Here is a 14,586-nt window from a genome sequence, read left to right as displayed (position 1 = left end):
TACAAACCATCAAAAAGACGAAAACCGGTACTAGCCATCTTAAGTCTTTTTCCACTTCAGGTAGATCATCCTTCACTTGAGTTCTTTTTTCGCCGTCGCAAGATTTCGGATCGGTTAAATGTTTCTTTTAATTAGATGTAAAGTGAAGCAACATTTACTTCTCGTCTTCTTTATCTTAGTTTCTATCTCCTGCATTCACAGTGGCCACTCAACACATCAAATACACGCTCTTAGGTAAACTTCTCACAAAAGTAGAGAAAAATCCACGTGCCGCCATCTTTGTTTTGATCTCGCGCTTCTTTCGCACGTTTCTCTCGCGGGTGACGCAAGAGTTATACGTTTCCCGCGCGAGGAAACTAGTACGAGCCAGCTTATCAAAATTTTAAGGGTTTAGGTAGTTCAGGAATTAAATACTATTTATAAATTTCCATGGTTACAAGAGTGTCCTATAAATTACTAAAGTGCCTTTAGTTACCAAGCGCCCTCCAAAGTTACCAAAGAGCCCTTAAAAGTTACCAAAGTGCCCTGCATAGTCACAAAAGTGTCTGTCACGTTACAGAAGTGCCCTTTTGTGTTACAAAAGTGCCTGAAAAAAGCTACAAAAGTGCCCCTTCCTCCAGCTCCCTCTCCCTACTCTCCCTCTCTCCTTCTCTCAAATTTATTTGATTTCCTTTCGAATAGGCCTTTTGCAGCTAAGCCATCGCGTGACCTACTTTTCATGAAATTATGGGCTATAACTTAGCCAAATTCAGAAAAGGAAAAAGCATTTCGAAAACAACAAAATGGCGAAGCTTGAGGCCTTCATTATTCAAAAATAAGATTTGATGACACTCTGAATTTTTTAATAAATAAGAAAGTTTATATGGTAAAAGTTGCTGGAGAGCAAGGCCTTGTTCTCCAGCAACATTTTCTATACAAATCTCCTAAATTTTCCGAAAGTTCAAACCGTTGTAAAAACAGTGCTCTGTAATTCCCGGGGCCCAAACTTGGCCGTTTTAGTATTTTCGACATGCTCTTTCCATCTCTGGTATTATTCAAGTTGTGTCCCATAATATATATCTAAAAAATTGATCACGTGACCCCAGCTGGAAAAGGCCTATTAACTTTGTTGTACCAAATGTTGTATTTTGAATAGGTTAACACGTTTTTAAAAGCGTTCCGGAGCATTTCGGTTCAAAAAATCCATTTCTTCGAAACATTGCCCATGAATCTATTTTAGTCTGAAAGTGATTGACACCACCGTAGTTTTTCGAAATATTGTAAAATGATTTTTTTCCGAGCGAAAATCGCTTCAGCGCTCGAAGGCTTATTTTAAACAGTACCTATTTTGCCTTTGCCACACCGTAAATAAATAACTTTTAATCTCCATGACATTTTAATTCAGAGTAACTAAAATAGGTAGAGCAGTAGGGAAGTATAAAACTAGTGTATCTAAAAAATAGTAATGGTGCAGCATATTCTGTTGGTAGTGACATAATTTACGCAGTGATTCATCTACCTGCGTGTTCCAAGACTTTCATTGAAAAAAGATCTTTTAAGTTATTTTCTGCGGGAGAGAAAGAATACTGGAAACAGAGAAAATAGCGCCCACACATAAGAAAAATATTGCCTTTTGTATCATTATCTCATTCGGCTTTGCCAACCTAAAGAACATACAGATGAGGAAATGACATCTTAAAAACCTTTATTATTACATCGCAAAGGAAAGTCATTCAGAGACATCTTCAGTCAGAGCTTAAATCTGAGGGCAGAAAGTTTAAAAGCGCAAGCGAATGGCAGGCCGCACAGGCCTATCAACAGCTCAGTCATTGCTTTCCGGCTTACCGGCGTGTGTAGCCGTTGAGTAGCCTCTCATTCTACTTTTAGCTCTTGACGGCCGGTGATTTTTTTAACTAAGTTGGTTATAGACTCCAAGGTTTTGAGAATAATTCAAACCCCCTGCACCCTTTTTCAATGTTAATTATTCTCACTAGCATTTTAAAATTCCCATTCTTACCCAAATCTGTTGCCTGGAAATGCTCTCCTACGCTGTCTGCATTTAACTCCTCTTTCCGTGGTTTTGTGGGAAGTTTACTGTGATACTTATGACTGGACGACCTTATGGCACCATAGCGTCTACACCATACCGATGACGAAGCAGCTTCCGAAAAGAACCGGTTGGAAAATAATAAGGGTGGAAAGTTTGTAAAGATACGTTAGTGCTACATCGGTGGAGAGGTGGGGGGGGGGGGGGGGGGGAGAGAATAACAAGATAATTAGATTAATTTAGTGTTATCAAGTCGATTGATAATAAGAAATAATTGGATGGGGTGAAGCATGAGATCTTGACTTATCAAAACGGAAGTCTGAGTTATCTGCCAAAGGGCTTCGAGGTTTATTATTATGTTATTATATAATAGAATTACCATGAAACATCCGACTGTTGAGAGCATTCAGTCAATATACAGTAACATATGAACTTGACAAGATAACCCAAGATCTGCAGCAGATCTTGGGTTATCATGTCGAGGTCAACGTCTGCGTAGTTTCCAAGCGTTGTGTTGTCAAACCTTTGCAAAAATGGCTAAATGCTTCCCCTCTGTTTCGGAGAATGAATTGAAAGTTTTGATCGAGAACAAATAGTCAAAAAATACCTAGAGGACAACAAAGACAAGTGTAAATGTTGTGGTTCAATTTTATCCTTGGTTTAAATTTTATTTTCCATTGTTTTTGGTTATGGTAATGTATGATAATAGGGTTGAAACAATGGAAAATAAAATTTAAACCAAGGATAAAATTGAACCACAACATAAACATTTTGAATGATTATTTGAGGGAGAAGAACTTGGATGAACCACAGGATAGAACCGCGTTAGCCAGTGTTCTAGATAAATTTTAAGCCCTAGAAATAGTGGAGGCAGCCCGCACTCGAAAAGTTCTACGACCTCTTTACGATTTGGACTCAACAGGCTTGTCAAGACAAAAGGAGCTGACTTTTTTAAAGACCCAGAATTCGCCTACTTTGTTATCATAGTGCGCATAGCTTTTACTTTTGCCAGGTAGGTACACGTGAAATTCATGACAATTAGAAATATCGTCTATTCTAGAATACTATTGTTCGAGATGTTTTGTGTTAGTTATTCTTTTTTTCTTGTATGAGAAAAAAAGAATAACTAATAAACTTGCATAGTTACGCTCCAGGTAACTATGCAAGTTTATTTTCACACTTTTCAATTTTCTTACCAGCAGTTTTATGTCCACGTTGCTCCTCTTCTAAATTATCATTAAACTGATGAAGTTTATTTCTTGACCTCGCGCTCTGTGCACGTACGTAAATCCTTTTCTTCGTTTTCATTTCTAAGGAGATAATGCCAGAGCAAACGAATTTTTAAAACCGTCTTTGACCGCCAAAAAAAAAAAATTTTCCAACAATGATTTTTTAAAATAACATCTATTTTTGTTGGAAGAATTCCTTTCAATAAAACATCGTGTTGTAATAAAGTGTGCTACAACTGCTCGGAGCAAACAACAGGTAACCAGCGTTACGTATGTACGTAATTGTGCGGAGCTCATGCCATTTTTTACTCTCAACAGTTCACTTCTTCTCGAAATCATGCGATAACCTGCACAAATAACACTGAGCCTAAACCTTGATTTTAGGGCTGTATCGTAATTAGGTTATTTTGTAAGTCTTCCTACCTTTAGCAGCTCTGCGTGACTGTTTCAGTTCTTTCGAACAATTTTTAAGTTCTTCGCTCTTCTTTTTTAAATACTCTTTTAGCTGATAACACTCATCTCTTAACTTCGCCTTATGTGCACGTAAGTGATTCGCTTCTTCATTCCGTTTTTCCATTTCTGAGAAAATAATACCACAAAAAACGAATTCTTTAAATCATCTCTTGGCCCAAAAATAGAACATTCCTAACGCATTATTGAAATGCAGTAAATGGTTTGAACCCGGGGGTAACATGTGAAGGTGTAGTCTGATCGTCCGGGTGAGTGTAGTCCTGAGAAGGACTGTTGTCGGTGGCAGTGACTGACGTTTCGACAACCTGTGCGGAAGTCATCATCAGAGTCAAGTGAATGATTGTTGTCAGTGGAATGTTCTTATTCCAGTTCGTGTGAAATGATCAGTTGGTTTTGCCGTGATGTTATTGGCTGTAAGACTCAATGGGGTCTCCAGTTTCTGTTGTTATAGCAGAAATTGTGATGCAGAACATCGTGGAACGCGCCCTTTCGACTTGCCGACAAACGATACCGCTTTGGTTACGTTACGTTGACGACACATTCACCGCCGTTCGACACGACGAAATTGACGCATTCCACAACCACCTTAACGAACAAAACAATGACATACAGTTTACCAGAGAAGTCGAAGAAAATGGCAAACTTCCTTTTCTAGACTGCCTGGTAAGCCACATCGACAACTCATTACGAACGACAGTTTACAGGAAACCGACACACACAGACAGATTACTAGACGAGTCATCCTACAACCCTACATCACACAAAGCCACAACTATCAGAACTCTAACACGACGCGCACAACTAGTATGTGACTCGACAGACAGCTTATCCGACGAGAACAAATACCTTCACCGTGTTTTTACCAAGAACAACTACAACAACGACTTCATCCGACGAAACACTCACCGACCCACTATCACTACCGAAACAAACGACACCGCAACCCCTACGACTACAGCAACCATACAGTACATAAAAGGCATGTCTGAAAACATCTCACGCATCTTACTACCCTTCAATATCCGCGTCGCCCACAAACTCATCACCACACTACGTCAGTTACTAACCAACGTTAAAAACAAAGACGAACCGAGGAACAGACAGGGAACGATTTATAAGATCAATTGTTCCGACTGCCAAGCCTCCTACATCGGTGAGACTGGCAGAAACCTCACAACAAGACTGACTGAACACAGACGGGCGACGAGGAAAGGTGATGTCAGCAATCACATTGCTGAACACCATCGACTTACCAACCACAACATTGACTGGGACTCTGCGCAATGCCTAACCTACAGCACTGACTATTTTCAACGACTGACTCTGGAAAGCTGGTTTACTAACTTAGAACAGACTCCCCTAAACAGATGTCAACAACTACCCGCCCCATACAAACGACTCATTCACGACATAAACATCACAAACGACCGAAAAAGAACAACCTAACTTTACCGACAGACCGAAACAGACCAATCACGACCGACTTACGTCACTTGAGTCTTACAGCCAATAACATCACGGCAAAACCAACCGATCATTTCACACGAACTGGAATAAGAACATTCTACTGACAACAATCATTCACTTGACTCTGATGATGACTTCCGCACAGGTTGTCGAAACGTCAGTCACTGCCACCGACAACAGTCCTTCTCAGGACTACACTCACCCGGACGATCAGACTACACCTTCGCATTTTTGAAAATAACATCTATTTTGGTTTGAAGAATTCCTTTCAATAAAACATCGTGTTGTAATAAAGTGTGCTACAACTGCTCGGAGCAAACAACAAGTAACCAGCGTTACGTATGTAGGTTATTTTGTAAGTCTTCCTACCTTTAGCAGCTCTGCGTGACTGTTTCAGTTCTTCTGAACAATTTTTAAGTTCTTCGCTCTTCTTTTCTAAATCCTCTTTTAGCTGATCACACTCATCTCTTAACTTCGCACTCTGTGCACGTGCGTGTTTCACGTCTTCATTCAGTTCTTCCATTTCTGAGAAGATAATACCACAAAAAACGAATTCTTTGAATCATCTCTTGGCCCAAAAATAGAACATTCCCAACGCATTTTTGAAAGCGAAGCGTTACGAATATTTTTTTGCTTTGAGGACTTCTTGTCAAGCAAACATCGCGTTTTAAAAATGCCTACTATAGCTAACCTAGATGAAACGACAGCCGTGTTATGTAATTAGGAGAAAAACCCTAATAATAGCTTATTATTGTTATCAATTCCATTTGATCCATAATTCGCGTATAATTTCCTATTCGATGTATAACAATTTGCCACTAAGAAAAGAACTCAATTAAAACCACAGTTATGAATAATCTTCGGAGGCATTTCCTGGTCTATAAAAGACATCCCATGAACTTCGTGTCTTCCTTGCATCCATCGATAATGGATACCAAATATGCCGTGCGTTTTTCAAAGTAGGATATCGAAATTTAAGCTAATTGCTCAAGCTTCGCAAAATCGCTGACCGAGAGGAGATTTCTGTCCCGTGCCAAAGTATGTTATCCACCGTCTGACGATTCCATCGGGGAAGGAATTCTCAAGAAAAAATGACGAGCTCACTGTACATGGCTTTGAATGGATTAAGATATGCCATATATTATAAACCTTTGTATTTGGTTTGATAAAGGTGTAATGGACTTAGCTGTCGTCATTTCACCGTGATTTCTCTCGTGAAATTGGCGATATGGTGGCACGATTTACCTGTAAGAGTGGGGCCGGTCTGCGCGGAGGAATACAGTGACTGCTCTGTCGAACACCTAATCAGTGAACCCCTTTTTCATACCTGACAGTTTAATTGCGGCCTTTGTCTGGTTTAATTTTAGAAGGACGTCTTTTAGAGTTGACAATGTGGCTCCGTATCCTTCTCTGTATTTCCATTTGATGAGGACCTCCCAAATTCTGTCGCGCTTTTTAGTTTTCTCCTCTTCTATATTTCTACCAAGGGGCGTTGGCATACGAAGGGTAGCGACCAAATCCTTCGTTATATCGTCTACGTCATCAACGATTTTCTGGATATCCTGTGAAGTGACGACTCTTTGCTGATGATCATTTTCTCTTGTAGTGTCTGAAATAAATAAATTTCACACTAGTAATCTTCGTTTGGATTGTGAGTAGTTCCTCGTCGATTCCGTACTCTCTATGACCCTTAAGTTTTATTTTGTAGCACTCACCTTAGTTTGATTGATAAGAGAAAGTGGGGGAAGCACCAAAAACCTACGCATCACACCATAATTTATTACCTCTCCAGTGCACCTTCCGCACTCCGTACCTTATTTTATTGCTAAGTCTTTTCCCGAAGAAGCCTCATTACCACCAAACATTCTTCCTAAACTTTCCTTTAAAATATCCTCGTTGTAAACGACCATTTTGCGTTCTCTGCAGTATATTATACATACCAGAATAACCTTTCCATTGATATATAATTTATGTTGGTTACGTATTAAATAGCGCGGTAACAAATTACCGTGGAAAATTATGCATGTGCGATTAGAACACTAACCGCATAAATAATGATTACGTATCGCACATTTGCTCGCCAAGGTTGTAGCTCAAGAGTGATCAGCATTTCAAATCGCCGCTGTTTCACAAAGACGCGAAGCTCGAGTGAAAATAAAATATATATATATAACCAATACGCTTTGGTTTAGCGCTTCTTTCGAGTCTTTTACACTATAATTTGCTTGCGAGTATTGAGTAAAGGGTATCAAGTTACGTTATATCGGATCAAATGTGAGGATTATCTTGTAACTTTGCTTTTAATGCACATCTTCCCATCTTAGAAGCAGTGATAAATTCATTTATAGACATTTCAGTTCCTCCTGAGTCCTTTTAAGCTGTTCCTGCTCCTCTTTTAAATTCATTCTTAACTAATCACTCACATGAGTCTCAAATCCTTTCATTTGTGGGAAGAAAAAATAAAAGCCATCAAATTCTTAAAATCATCCCTGACCACAAAATTAAAACTTTTTAAACATTGTTTAGAGCGACACATTCCGAAATGAGTTTTTTGTTACAGCTTTCTTGTCAAGTAAAAACTGTCATAACAGAATATTTATATATAGGAACCACCCCGGAGAAAACGTTAGCCATCGGGCTTTTTCTTCTGACCTGAAGTCGGTTTCCTACTTATGTTTTAGCTTTCACTTTTTTTGATATAGCTGTGCAGGTAGGCATATTTAAATTAATGTAATCCATGTTTTTTTTCGGCAAACCTCATACAGTTTTCTTTCATGAAAATTTGTAAACCTCCTAATTTTTCAATACTTATTCCTCAAAGCTTGGCCGATCAGCAAACAAATCTCTAAGGCATGAATGTATTCTTCGCAGAACTTAGAGAGAAAAAATATGTAGAGTTTTTCGCATAACGAGAAGAGAAAGAAAGAAGACGCAAAGCTATCTTCAGTCAGAACTGCCTATCGAAGTTTGTGTTTTCCCTGCTGAGCACGATATATAATGTATAGAACGGTCCTCCTCTGGTCTCTTTAAACCAAACAACAATCTGCATGACCAGAGATGAATTGAAACTTTTATTGACAAGCCGTCCATTTACGAGTACCTTTTGAAATAAGCTTTGTAGGAGAAGTCAAACTCGTACCGACATCGGATTAAACTCCTCTTGCTGCTCTTGTAATCCCAGTTATATTCCTTATATAAATTGATGTTACATTCAGTCGGAAAAAGTTATTATTTTGACCAAACTGATGAAACTAATGATGTATCTAGATCTGAAATTACATGGAATAAATGTCATCAAGACCCATCAACGATTGGAAATCGAACATAGCTTCGCCCTGAGCTCGCAATTGCTAAATATCTGAAAATAACTTTTGTATCATAATTACGTTGTTAAAACAACGTAACCATCACGCAACAGTTTGTTTTCCTGGTTAAAAACCGTATTCCTCACCTTCCTTTAATTTTTTAACCTCTTCCTTCCTAACTGAAAGTTTCTCTCTCAATTTCTCGATGTCCTCTTTCTTTTCCTCCAGTTCAGAGAGAGCTTCTGCCTTTTCTACAAGAATAAAATCAGTAGTCATACAATATGCAGATTTGTGAATGAGATGAATACTTTAAATTTGGGCTTTCATTCAATGAATCGCTTGTGGATGCAAGTTATGCGGTTTTTTGTGTGTATACACCTGCCGGCTTTTCTTCCTTTTGCGTCTATTTTTTTTTTTCACCCAAAAGGGCGCGGAGCCCCTCTCCTTGATCCGCCGCTGATTAAAGAGCAATACCAACTTTAATGAGAAGTACCATAGGCATGTGCTTAAATACTTAGATAAACAAGGAACTGTTTTACCACCATGATTTCCTATGTTATCTTTTTATGTTCTTCAGCATACTGTTGATCAACTATGCGAAATCGCACATGGCTTTGCTCTGAGCCAGAAATTGCTAAATATTTTCTTCTGAAAATAACTTTCATATTATGGTTACGTTGTTCAAACAATGCTACCATCACGCAACAGTTTGTTTCCCTCGTTAAGAACAGTATTCCTCACCTTTCTTTAATTTGTCAACCTCTTCCTCCTTGCATGAAAGTTGCTCTCTCACTTCCGCGATGTTCTTTGTCTTATTCTCCAATTTAGAGAGAGTGATTGCTTTTTCTACAAGAGTAATATTAGTAGTCTTAGAATGTTCCGTTTTTTGAATGAGACGAATACTTTAAGTTTGGGCTTTGATCTAATGAACCGCTTAAGGACGTAGCTTATGCGATTTTTTGTGTGTGTTGATCCGCCACTGATTATAGAGCAAGGCCAAATTTAATGAGATACCATAGGTATTTGCCTAAATGTTTAGATAAACAAGCAACTATTTTACCATCATGTTTTCTTGTGTTATCTTTTTATGTTCTTCAGCATACTGCTGATTTTTTTTTTGACGAGTTTACGTATACTCTTGATTTTACGAGGATTTACAAAAAATTTGCCATAATTGCATATTCTTATTTTTCAGTGAGAAACACTGATTGTCAAATAATTATTAGTGTGGCGACTCAATCAGGCTGTCCTTTTCTTTCATTTCAGTTGTTGGAGTCCTTGCCTTTTCATCTGATGTTTGTGTTTTGATTTATGAGAGTCCTTTTTGCGGTGGCCCATAGTGTCACGGCAAACAAAACTTACAACAAGACAAAGCGAACTCACGGCGAGACAACCGCAATTCACGGCAAAACTCAACGAACTCACGGCAACACAACGCCAACTCACGGCAAGACAACGCCAACTCACGGCAAGACAACGCTAATTTTTCACGGCGGAAGTGAAATACCACGGTGGATGTAACCTGATAACTATTACATTACAGGCCGTAATATGATTTATGAACTATGAAGGAATCTGTGGAAGTTGACCTGGAAGATGAGTACTTGGAGTTGCCAAAAGACGACGACGAAGGCTTCGTCCGCTATTATTTCTTCCAATTGTAAGTGCATATATTTCCCAACGCTGTAGAAAATTACTTCGATAAAGAACAGCTGAGCATGTTTTTTTTTTTCGTTTTAGTAGGAATAATTGCTATAGATTTTCGACCGTGTGTTGATGTCTAACGATTTGATGAAAGTGTTTTCAAAAGTGTACACAAGCATGAATTCACCTACCTTCTTTGTAAAGATGGCAGGCGACCAAAAATAACTCATTTTCCTCTAAGGCTTGTACAAACGTATTATATGCCTCTAAACCCTTACGCGTTATCAGCGACAATAATATAAGCATCTTCACACTTGGATCACCCTTTTGTTCCACAGATGCTTTGTCCTGTGAACTTATCACTTGACGCTGTTCCAAGAAAAGACAAATCTGGTCTGGAATAATATTTGATTTGATGCGCTGATTTCGTAATTTACTGAGCATTGTTTTGACATCCTTGTCATCCATGTCTGTGGTTTTGTTCCTTTTTCGTTGAACTATATGAGAATAAAAGAAATAAAATTTTAAAGTTTTGTTTGACTGATGCTTGAGCAATCGTAGACAGAAGTTTTGGAACACTTGCAAAGAGAAAAAGGTGTAAAATATAAAACTTTGGCAAGTCTTATTAAAAAAACTTTTATTAGTTTATTTATCTTCCTAGTCGTTTCGGGTGGAGGGGATGACCTTGAATGCTCAGCTATATTCACTGGACATAAAGTAATTGTTTGAGTAGAGGCCCTCGAGACTGCCATAGAGAAGATTTTCTGAGGTGTAGGATTGCAGCCTGAAGTGCAAATGCTATTAATGTCAGTAAAACACATTTTTCAGAAAAATATGTGAGAATCGGCCAGTGCTGCAGTGACCTTTCTCTTTCAAACTGCTTAGTAGGTCAATACCATCATCTAGAACCGTGCAACATACCAATTCTCTCCTCGTCTGTCGGTACCTTTCTCTTATTTTCCTTTTTAAGTTCTATTTTAGTTTAATCTTTGGAATGTGTCTTCGGAACATATCTTTACGTCTAACTGCATCTTGTGGATTAGTATCTTTTTGACAACTTTTTTGCTGAGCATTGTCACCACTATGATCCTTTCCTCACTGAAATCCCTTTGGTTCCATTTCCATCTTTAATTCCCTGATATAACTCTGTTAATTAACAAGCTTTCCTATTGGACAATTAATTGGTCCGGTGGTATGTGAACATATTGCTCGTTAAAAAACGCCCCCGCTGCTCCAGGATTGCTGTTGCGTGATTTGGCATCTACAGTTGACAACTTTGAAACAAGTCGATTGCTTTTGTATCGGCGTCTTTGATCGCTGTCTTAGCTGCAACACCCAAAACAACCACTGATGCAGGCTCTTGACAAGGTGTTAGCAACAATGAAGTAAAGTACGCTTTATTAGAGAAGTTTAAGAGAGGATGTCAGCATCTATCAAACAAATTTGAAATATAGTGGCAAGTCGCCGAAAGTTCGTTTTCTCTCCTTCCTTCATATTTTGTAGCCCAATATGTCCTAATAATTGCGTTGTAGTTTTTTTAAAAATATATTTTAGTTTTCGAGAAATAATTTTTTTCGTTCGACCGCTCGAATATGCAAATTTCCACCGTAAATATTGCCCGAGTTGTGTGATCTCGTTTAACGAATACACTCGATATCCAGTATTTCTGTCAACATAATCCTTTGTTTTATCATCCAAACTTAATCCCCTGTCATTATTTAAGCTGGCAAACTAATATTTATCTTTTGGACGACCTTTTGTACCTGAATAACGTAAACGCGAAACGACACTCATATCTGCAGAGAAAAAGACAGAAAAGGACACTAAATGCTTGTTTTTACCGGCTAAATTATCTCGCATGTTAACGCGTTACCTTAACTAATTCGCACTCTCTGTTAATATTCTTTGCATTGTAATACCATCGCAACAACTATGTACAAATAAAATAAGACTCAGGATTTACAGGAACACTTCTCCCCCAAAGATTCAATTAGCATAATATATGGTCTCTTGCGCTTTACTTTAATATTGGAGATGTCGAGCTGAAGGGATAAACAGATATCTTGAAGGAGAAGGATGGAGAGCTTGTCCAATTTCTTGTTGGAGGCATAATCACAGAGGTTGCAGTTGCCGTACATGATTGGATGACAGATGGATATGGAATCCATGACTTCCTCCTGAAGATCTTGCAGGACCTTTTCTCCTTCCACAGCTTGTTAGTCTTTCCGGGTTTCAGTTTCCGTATAGGATAAGATACACATCAAAAACAGGTCAAAAGTTGAAAATAACACTCGTCCCTAATCTCATCGTACGGCGGACTTAAGATGTACATATGTTTGAACCGCAAACACTTCAAACAAAGGAAGTTTGGAACTTCATCTAAGTGACCAGTCATTATTTCTCGCCTGGGAAGGGGAGGTGTTGGTGAGTTTTGAGTGTGATTTACATGGCTTTCAGGGGGAACAGAATCAGAGCCAAATCCTCCATCTCACCGTTCGGAAGTTATCACTGAACCGTCTGCCTTTGAGTACTGGAAGGTGAATTTTATTTATTTTGCTATTTGAGTTCAAAGGAGATATTCTGTGGTTATTAATAAAGTATTTTGAAGATAATAATGCGTTTCATAATGTTAAGTTGTGGATTATTCTGCTTCAATGCTTGTCCGGTTTGTTTGGTGAAATTCTTCTATTCATTGAGCCATGATGATAGGCAAGACATCTTTACCCAAAATAAAAACCCACCTAACTGAAACACAGAGCCCGATAGGATCTCTTTGGCGGTTAACCGACTACTAACCGGTTAACCGACTACCAAGAATTTCATAACAAAGCATATATTTTTTACCAATATCAATGTTACGATAGTCAAACCTATATTAAGCGGCACCGTATTAAGCGGTCACCCTCTATTAAGTGGCCAGTTGTTTAAAGTATAATGCCTCCATACTGTGGAATTAAAGTGTCAACTTGGCGATCACGCTGCCCTTCTCCATAGGTGGCTGCTTATTACAGGTTTGACTATCATTATGGTTATGATGATTATGATGATGATGATGATGGTTATTATAATTATTATTATTATCATCACAATTTAATTAAAGTCTTACCAAAGATCTTAGTAAACTGTACAAGAGTAGCGTCAGTAACATTACAATCCTGAAAATTAATTTAAAAACAGGAAAGATAAAATCGTTTGCCTTTAAGATATCATATCTGAACTACTGAAGCTATCGAAGATGTGAAAACTCTTTTGCGGAATATTCCTAAGCTTCGGCAGAGCATTTGATACTGTTAATCGCAACATTCTGCTCGCAAAGCTTGAATACTATGGCACTAGAGGCGTTGTTAAAGACTGGTTCAGCTCATATCTGAGCAAGAGAACTCAAACAGTATCACTTGGCTCCGTCATTTCTGACATGCAAACAGTCTCTTGTGGGGTGCCTCAAGGATCAGTATTGGGTCCTCTCCTTTTCCTTATATTAAGGACTTTCAAAACTGCTCGAAACTATCGGACTTCCACCTTTTGGCAGATGACGCACATTTGTTTGATGAGTATAAGGACCTTAACATACTTCGAAGTAAAATTCAATAAGCTTTCAATAAATATTGAAAAGTCAAATTTTGTTATTTTTCATCCAGTACAAAAAACAAATTCCCAAAAAGGTTCTGCTATTCATAAATAACCACTCATTAACCGAAGAAACTTCCATTAGATAACTTGGAGTTATAAAGATTCAAATATTAGTTAGAAGAGCCATATTAGCGATATTGCTAAAAAAAAAATTAAAAGAAGTTTAGGTATTCTCTCTAAGCTTTGCTATTTCCTTAATAAAAAACATTGCCAAGCCTGCATTATGCCTTAGTAAAGCCATCCTTAAAATATTGTATAATTACTCGCATTGCAATTGGGGTAATGCATATCATTCATTTTTTCTCTTATTAGCATTCCACATCCAATTCCATACGACGCGAACTTCAAGCTCATAAGTTCAACTGGCGCCGAGCTATAGCTACTTTCAGTTACTAGTGACATGGTGTTTTCTGAATATCCTAAGGCCATTTATAACTTTAATATAACACACAGGTGAGTAATGCTCATCGTGCACGCTGATTGGCTGGTTCGGAAGTGAATAAAAATTATTACTTACCTCCAATTCGGTGAATGTGTATAGTTTTTTACTATTTTCGACAAGCAACGGTGATTTACATCGATTGAAACTTATGATCAAATTCCGCCTATTTGCTTTAACACCTCTTATTATCATGTTGCTTTCCTTTGCTTTCTTTTAAGTTCATGTTTTTGGCCGAGTGTTCTTCTTCGAAATGGATCTTTCAGGACGACTGAAAAGATTAGGCAAAATATCAGGCTGATTGTCAGGCTGATTGTCATATGTTGAAAAAATGTTGGATGTTTTGTAATTGACAGGAATTTAGTCCCTTCCAGA

At 38.2% G+C, this 14,586-nt stretch overlaps 1 protein-coding gene across 3 annotated transcripts in view; it reads right to left on the bottom strand.

Moving 5' to 3' along the window:
* Positions 1-14,586, bottom strand: part of LOC111331956 (uncharacterized) — a 33,080-nt gene that overhangs the window by 8,850 nt on the left and 9,644 nt on the right. For all 3 annotated transcript variants that reach the window (XM_088740433.1, XM_088740432.1, XM_088740434.1), the window contains 8 exons: positions 10,334-10,639; positions 9,240-9,344; positions 8,645-8,749; positions 6,521-6,802; positions 5,563-5,718; positions 3,679-3,834; positions 3,223-3,336; positions 1,997-2,140 (listed from right to left, as the gene is read on the bottom strand). In XM_088740433.1, the coding sequence (XP_088596559.1) occupies positions 1,997-2,140; positions 3,223-3,336; positions 3,679-3,834; positions 5,563-5,718; positions 6,521-6,802; positions 8,645-8,749; positions 9,240-9,344; positions 10,334-10,610 (1,339 nt within the window). In that variant the 5' untranslated portion in view covers positions 10,611-10,639. The remainder of the gene's footprint in view (positions 1-1,996; positions 2,141-3,222; positions 3,337-3,678; positions 3,835-5,562; positions 5,719-6,520; positions 6,803-8,644; positions 8,750-9,239; positions 9,345-10,333; positions 10,640-14,586) is intronic.

This window comes from Stylophora pistillata, chromosome 12, assembly GCF_964205215.1.
Source record: "Stylophora pistillata chromosome 12, jaStyPist1.2, whole genome shotgun sequence".
NCBI classification, from domain to species: domain Eukaryota; kingdom Metazoa; phylum Cnidaria; class Anthozoa; order Scleractinia; family Pocilloporidae; genus Stylophora; species Stylophora pistillata.
Note: the sequence above shows the minus strand (reverse complement) of the source record. Positions and strands in the feature narration are given on the sequence as shown.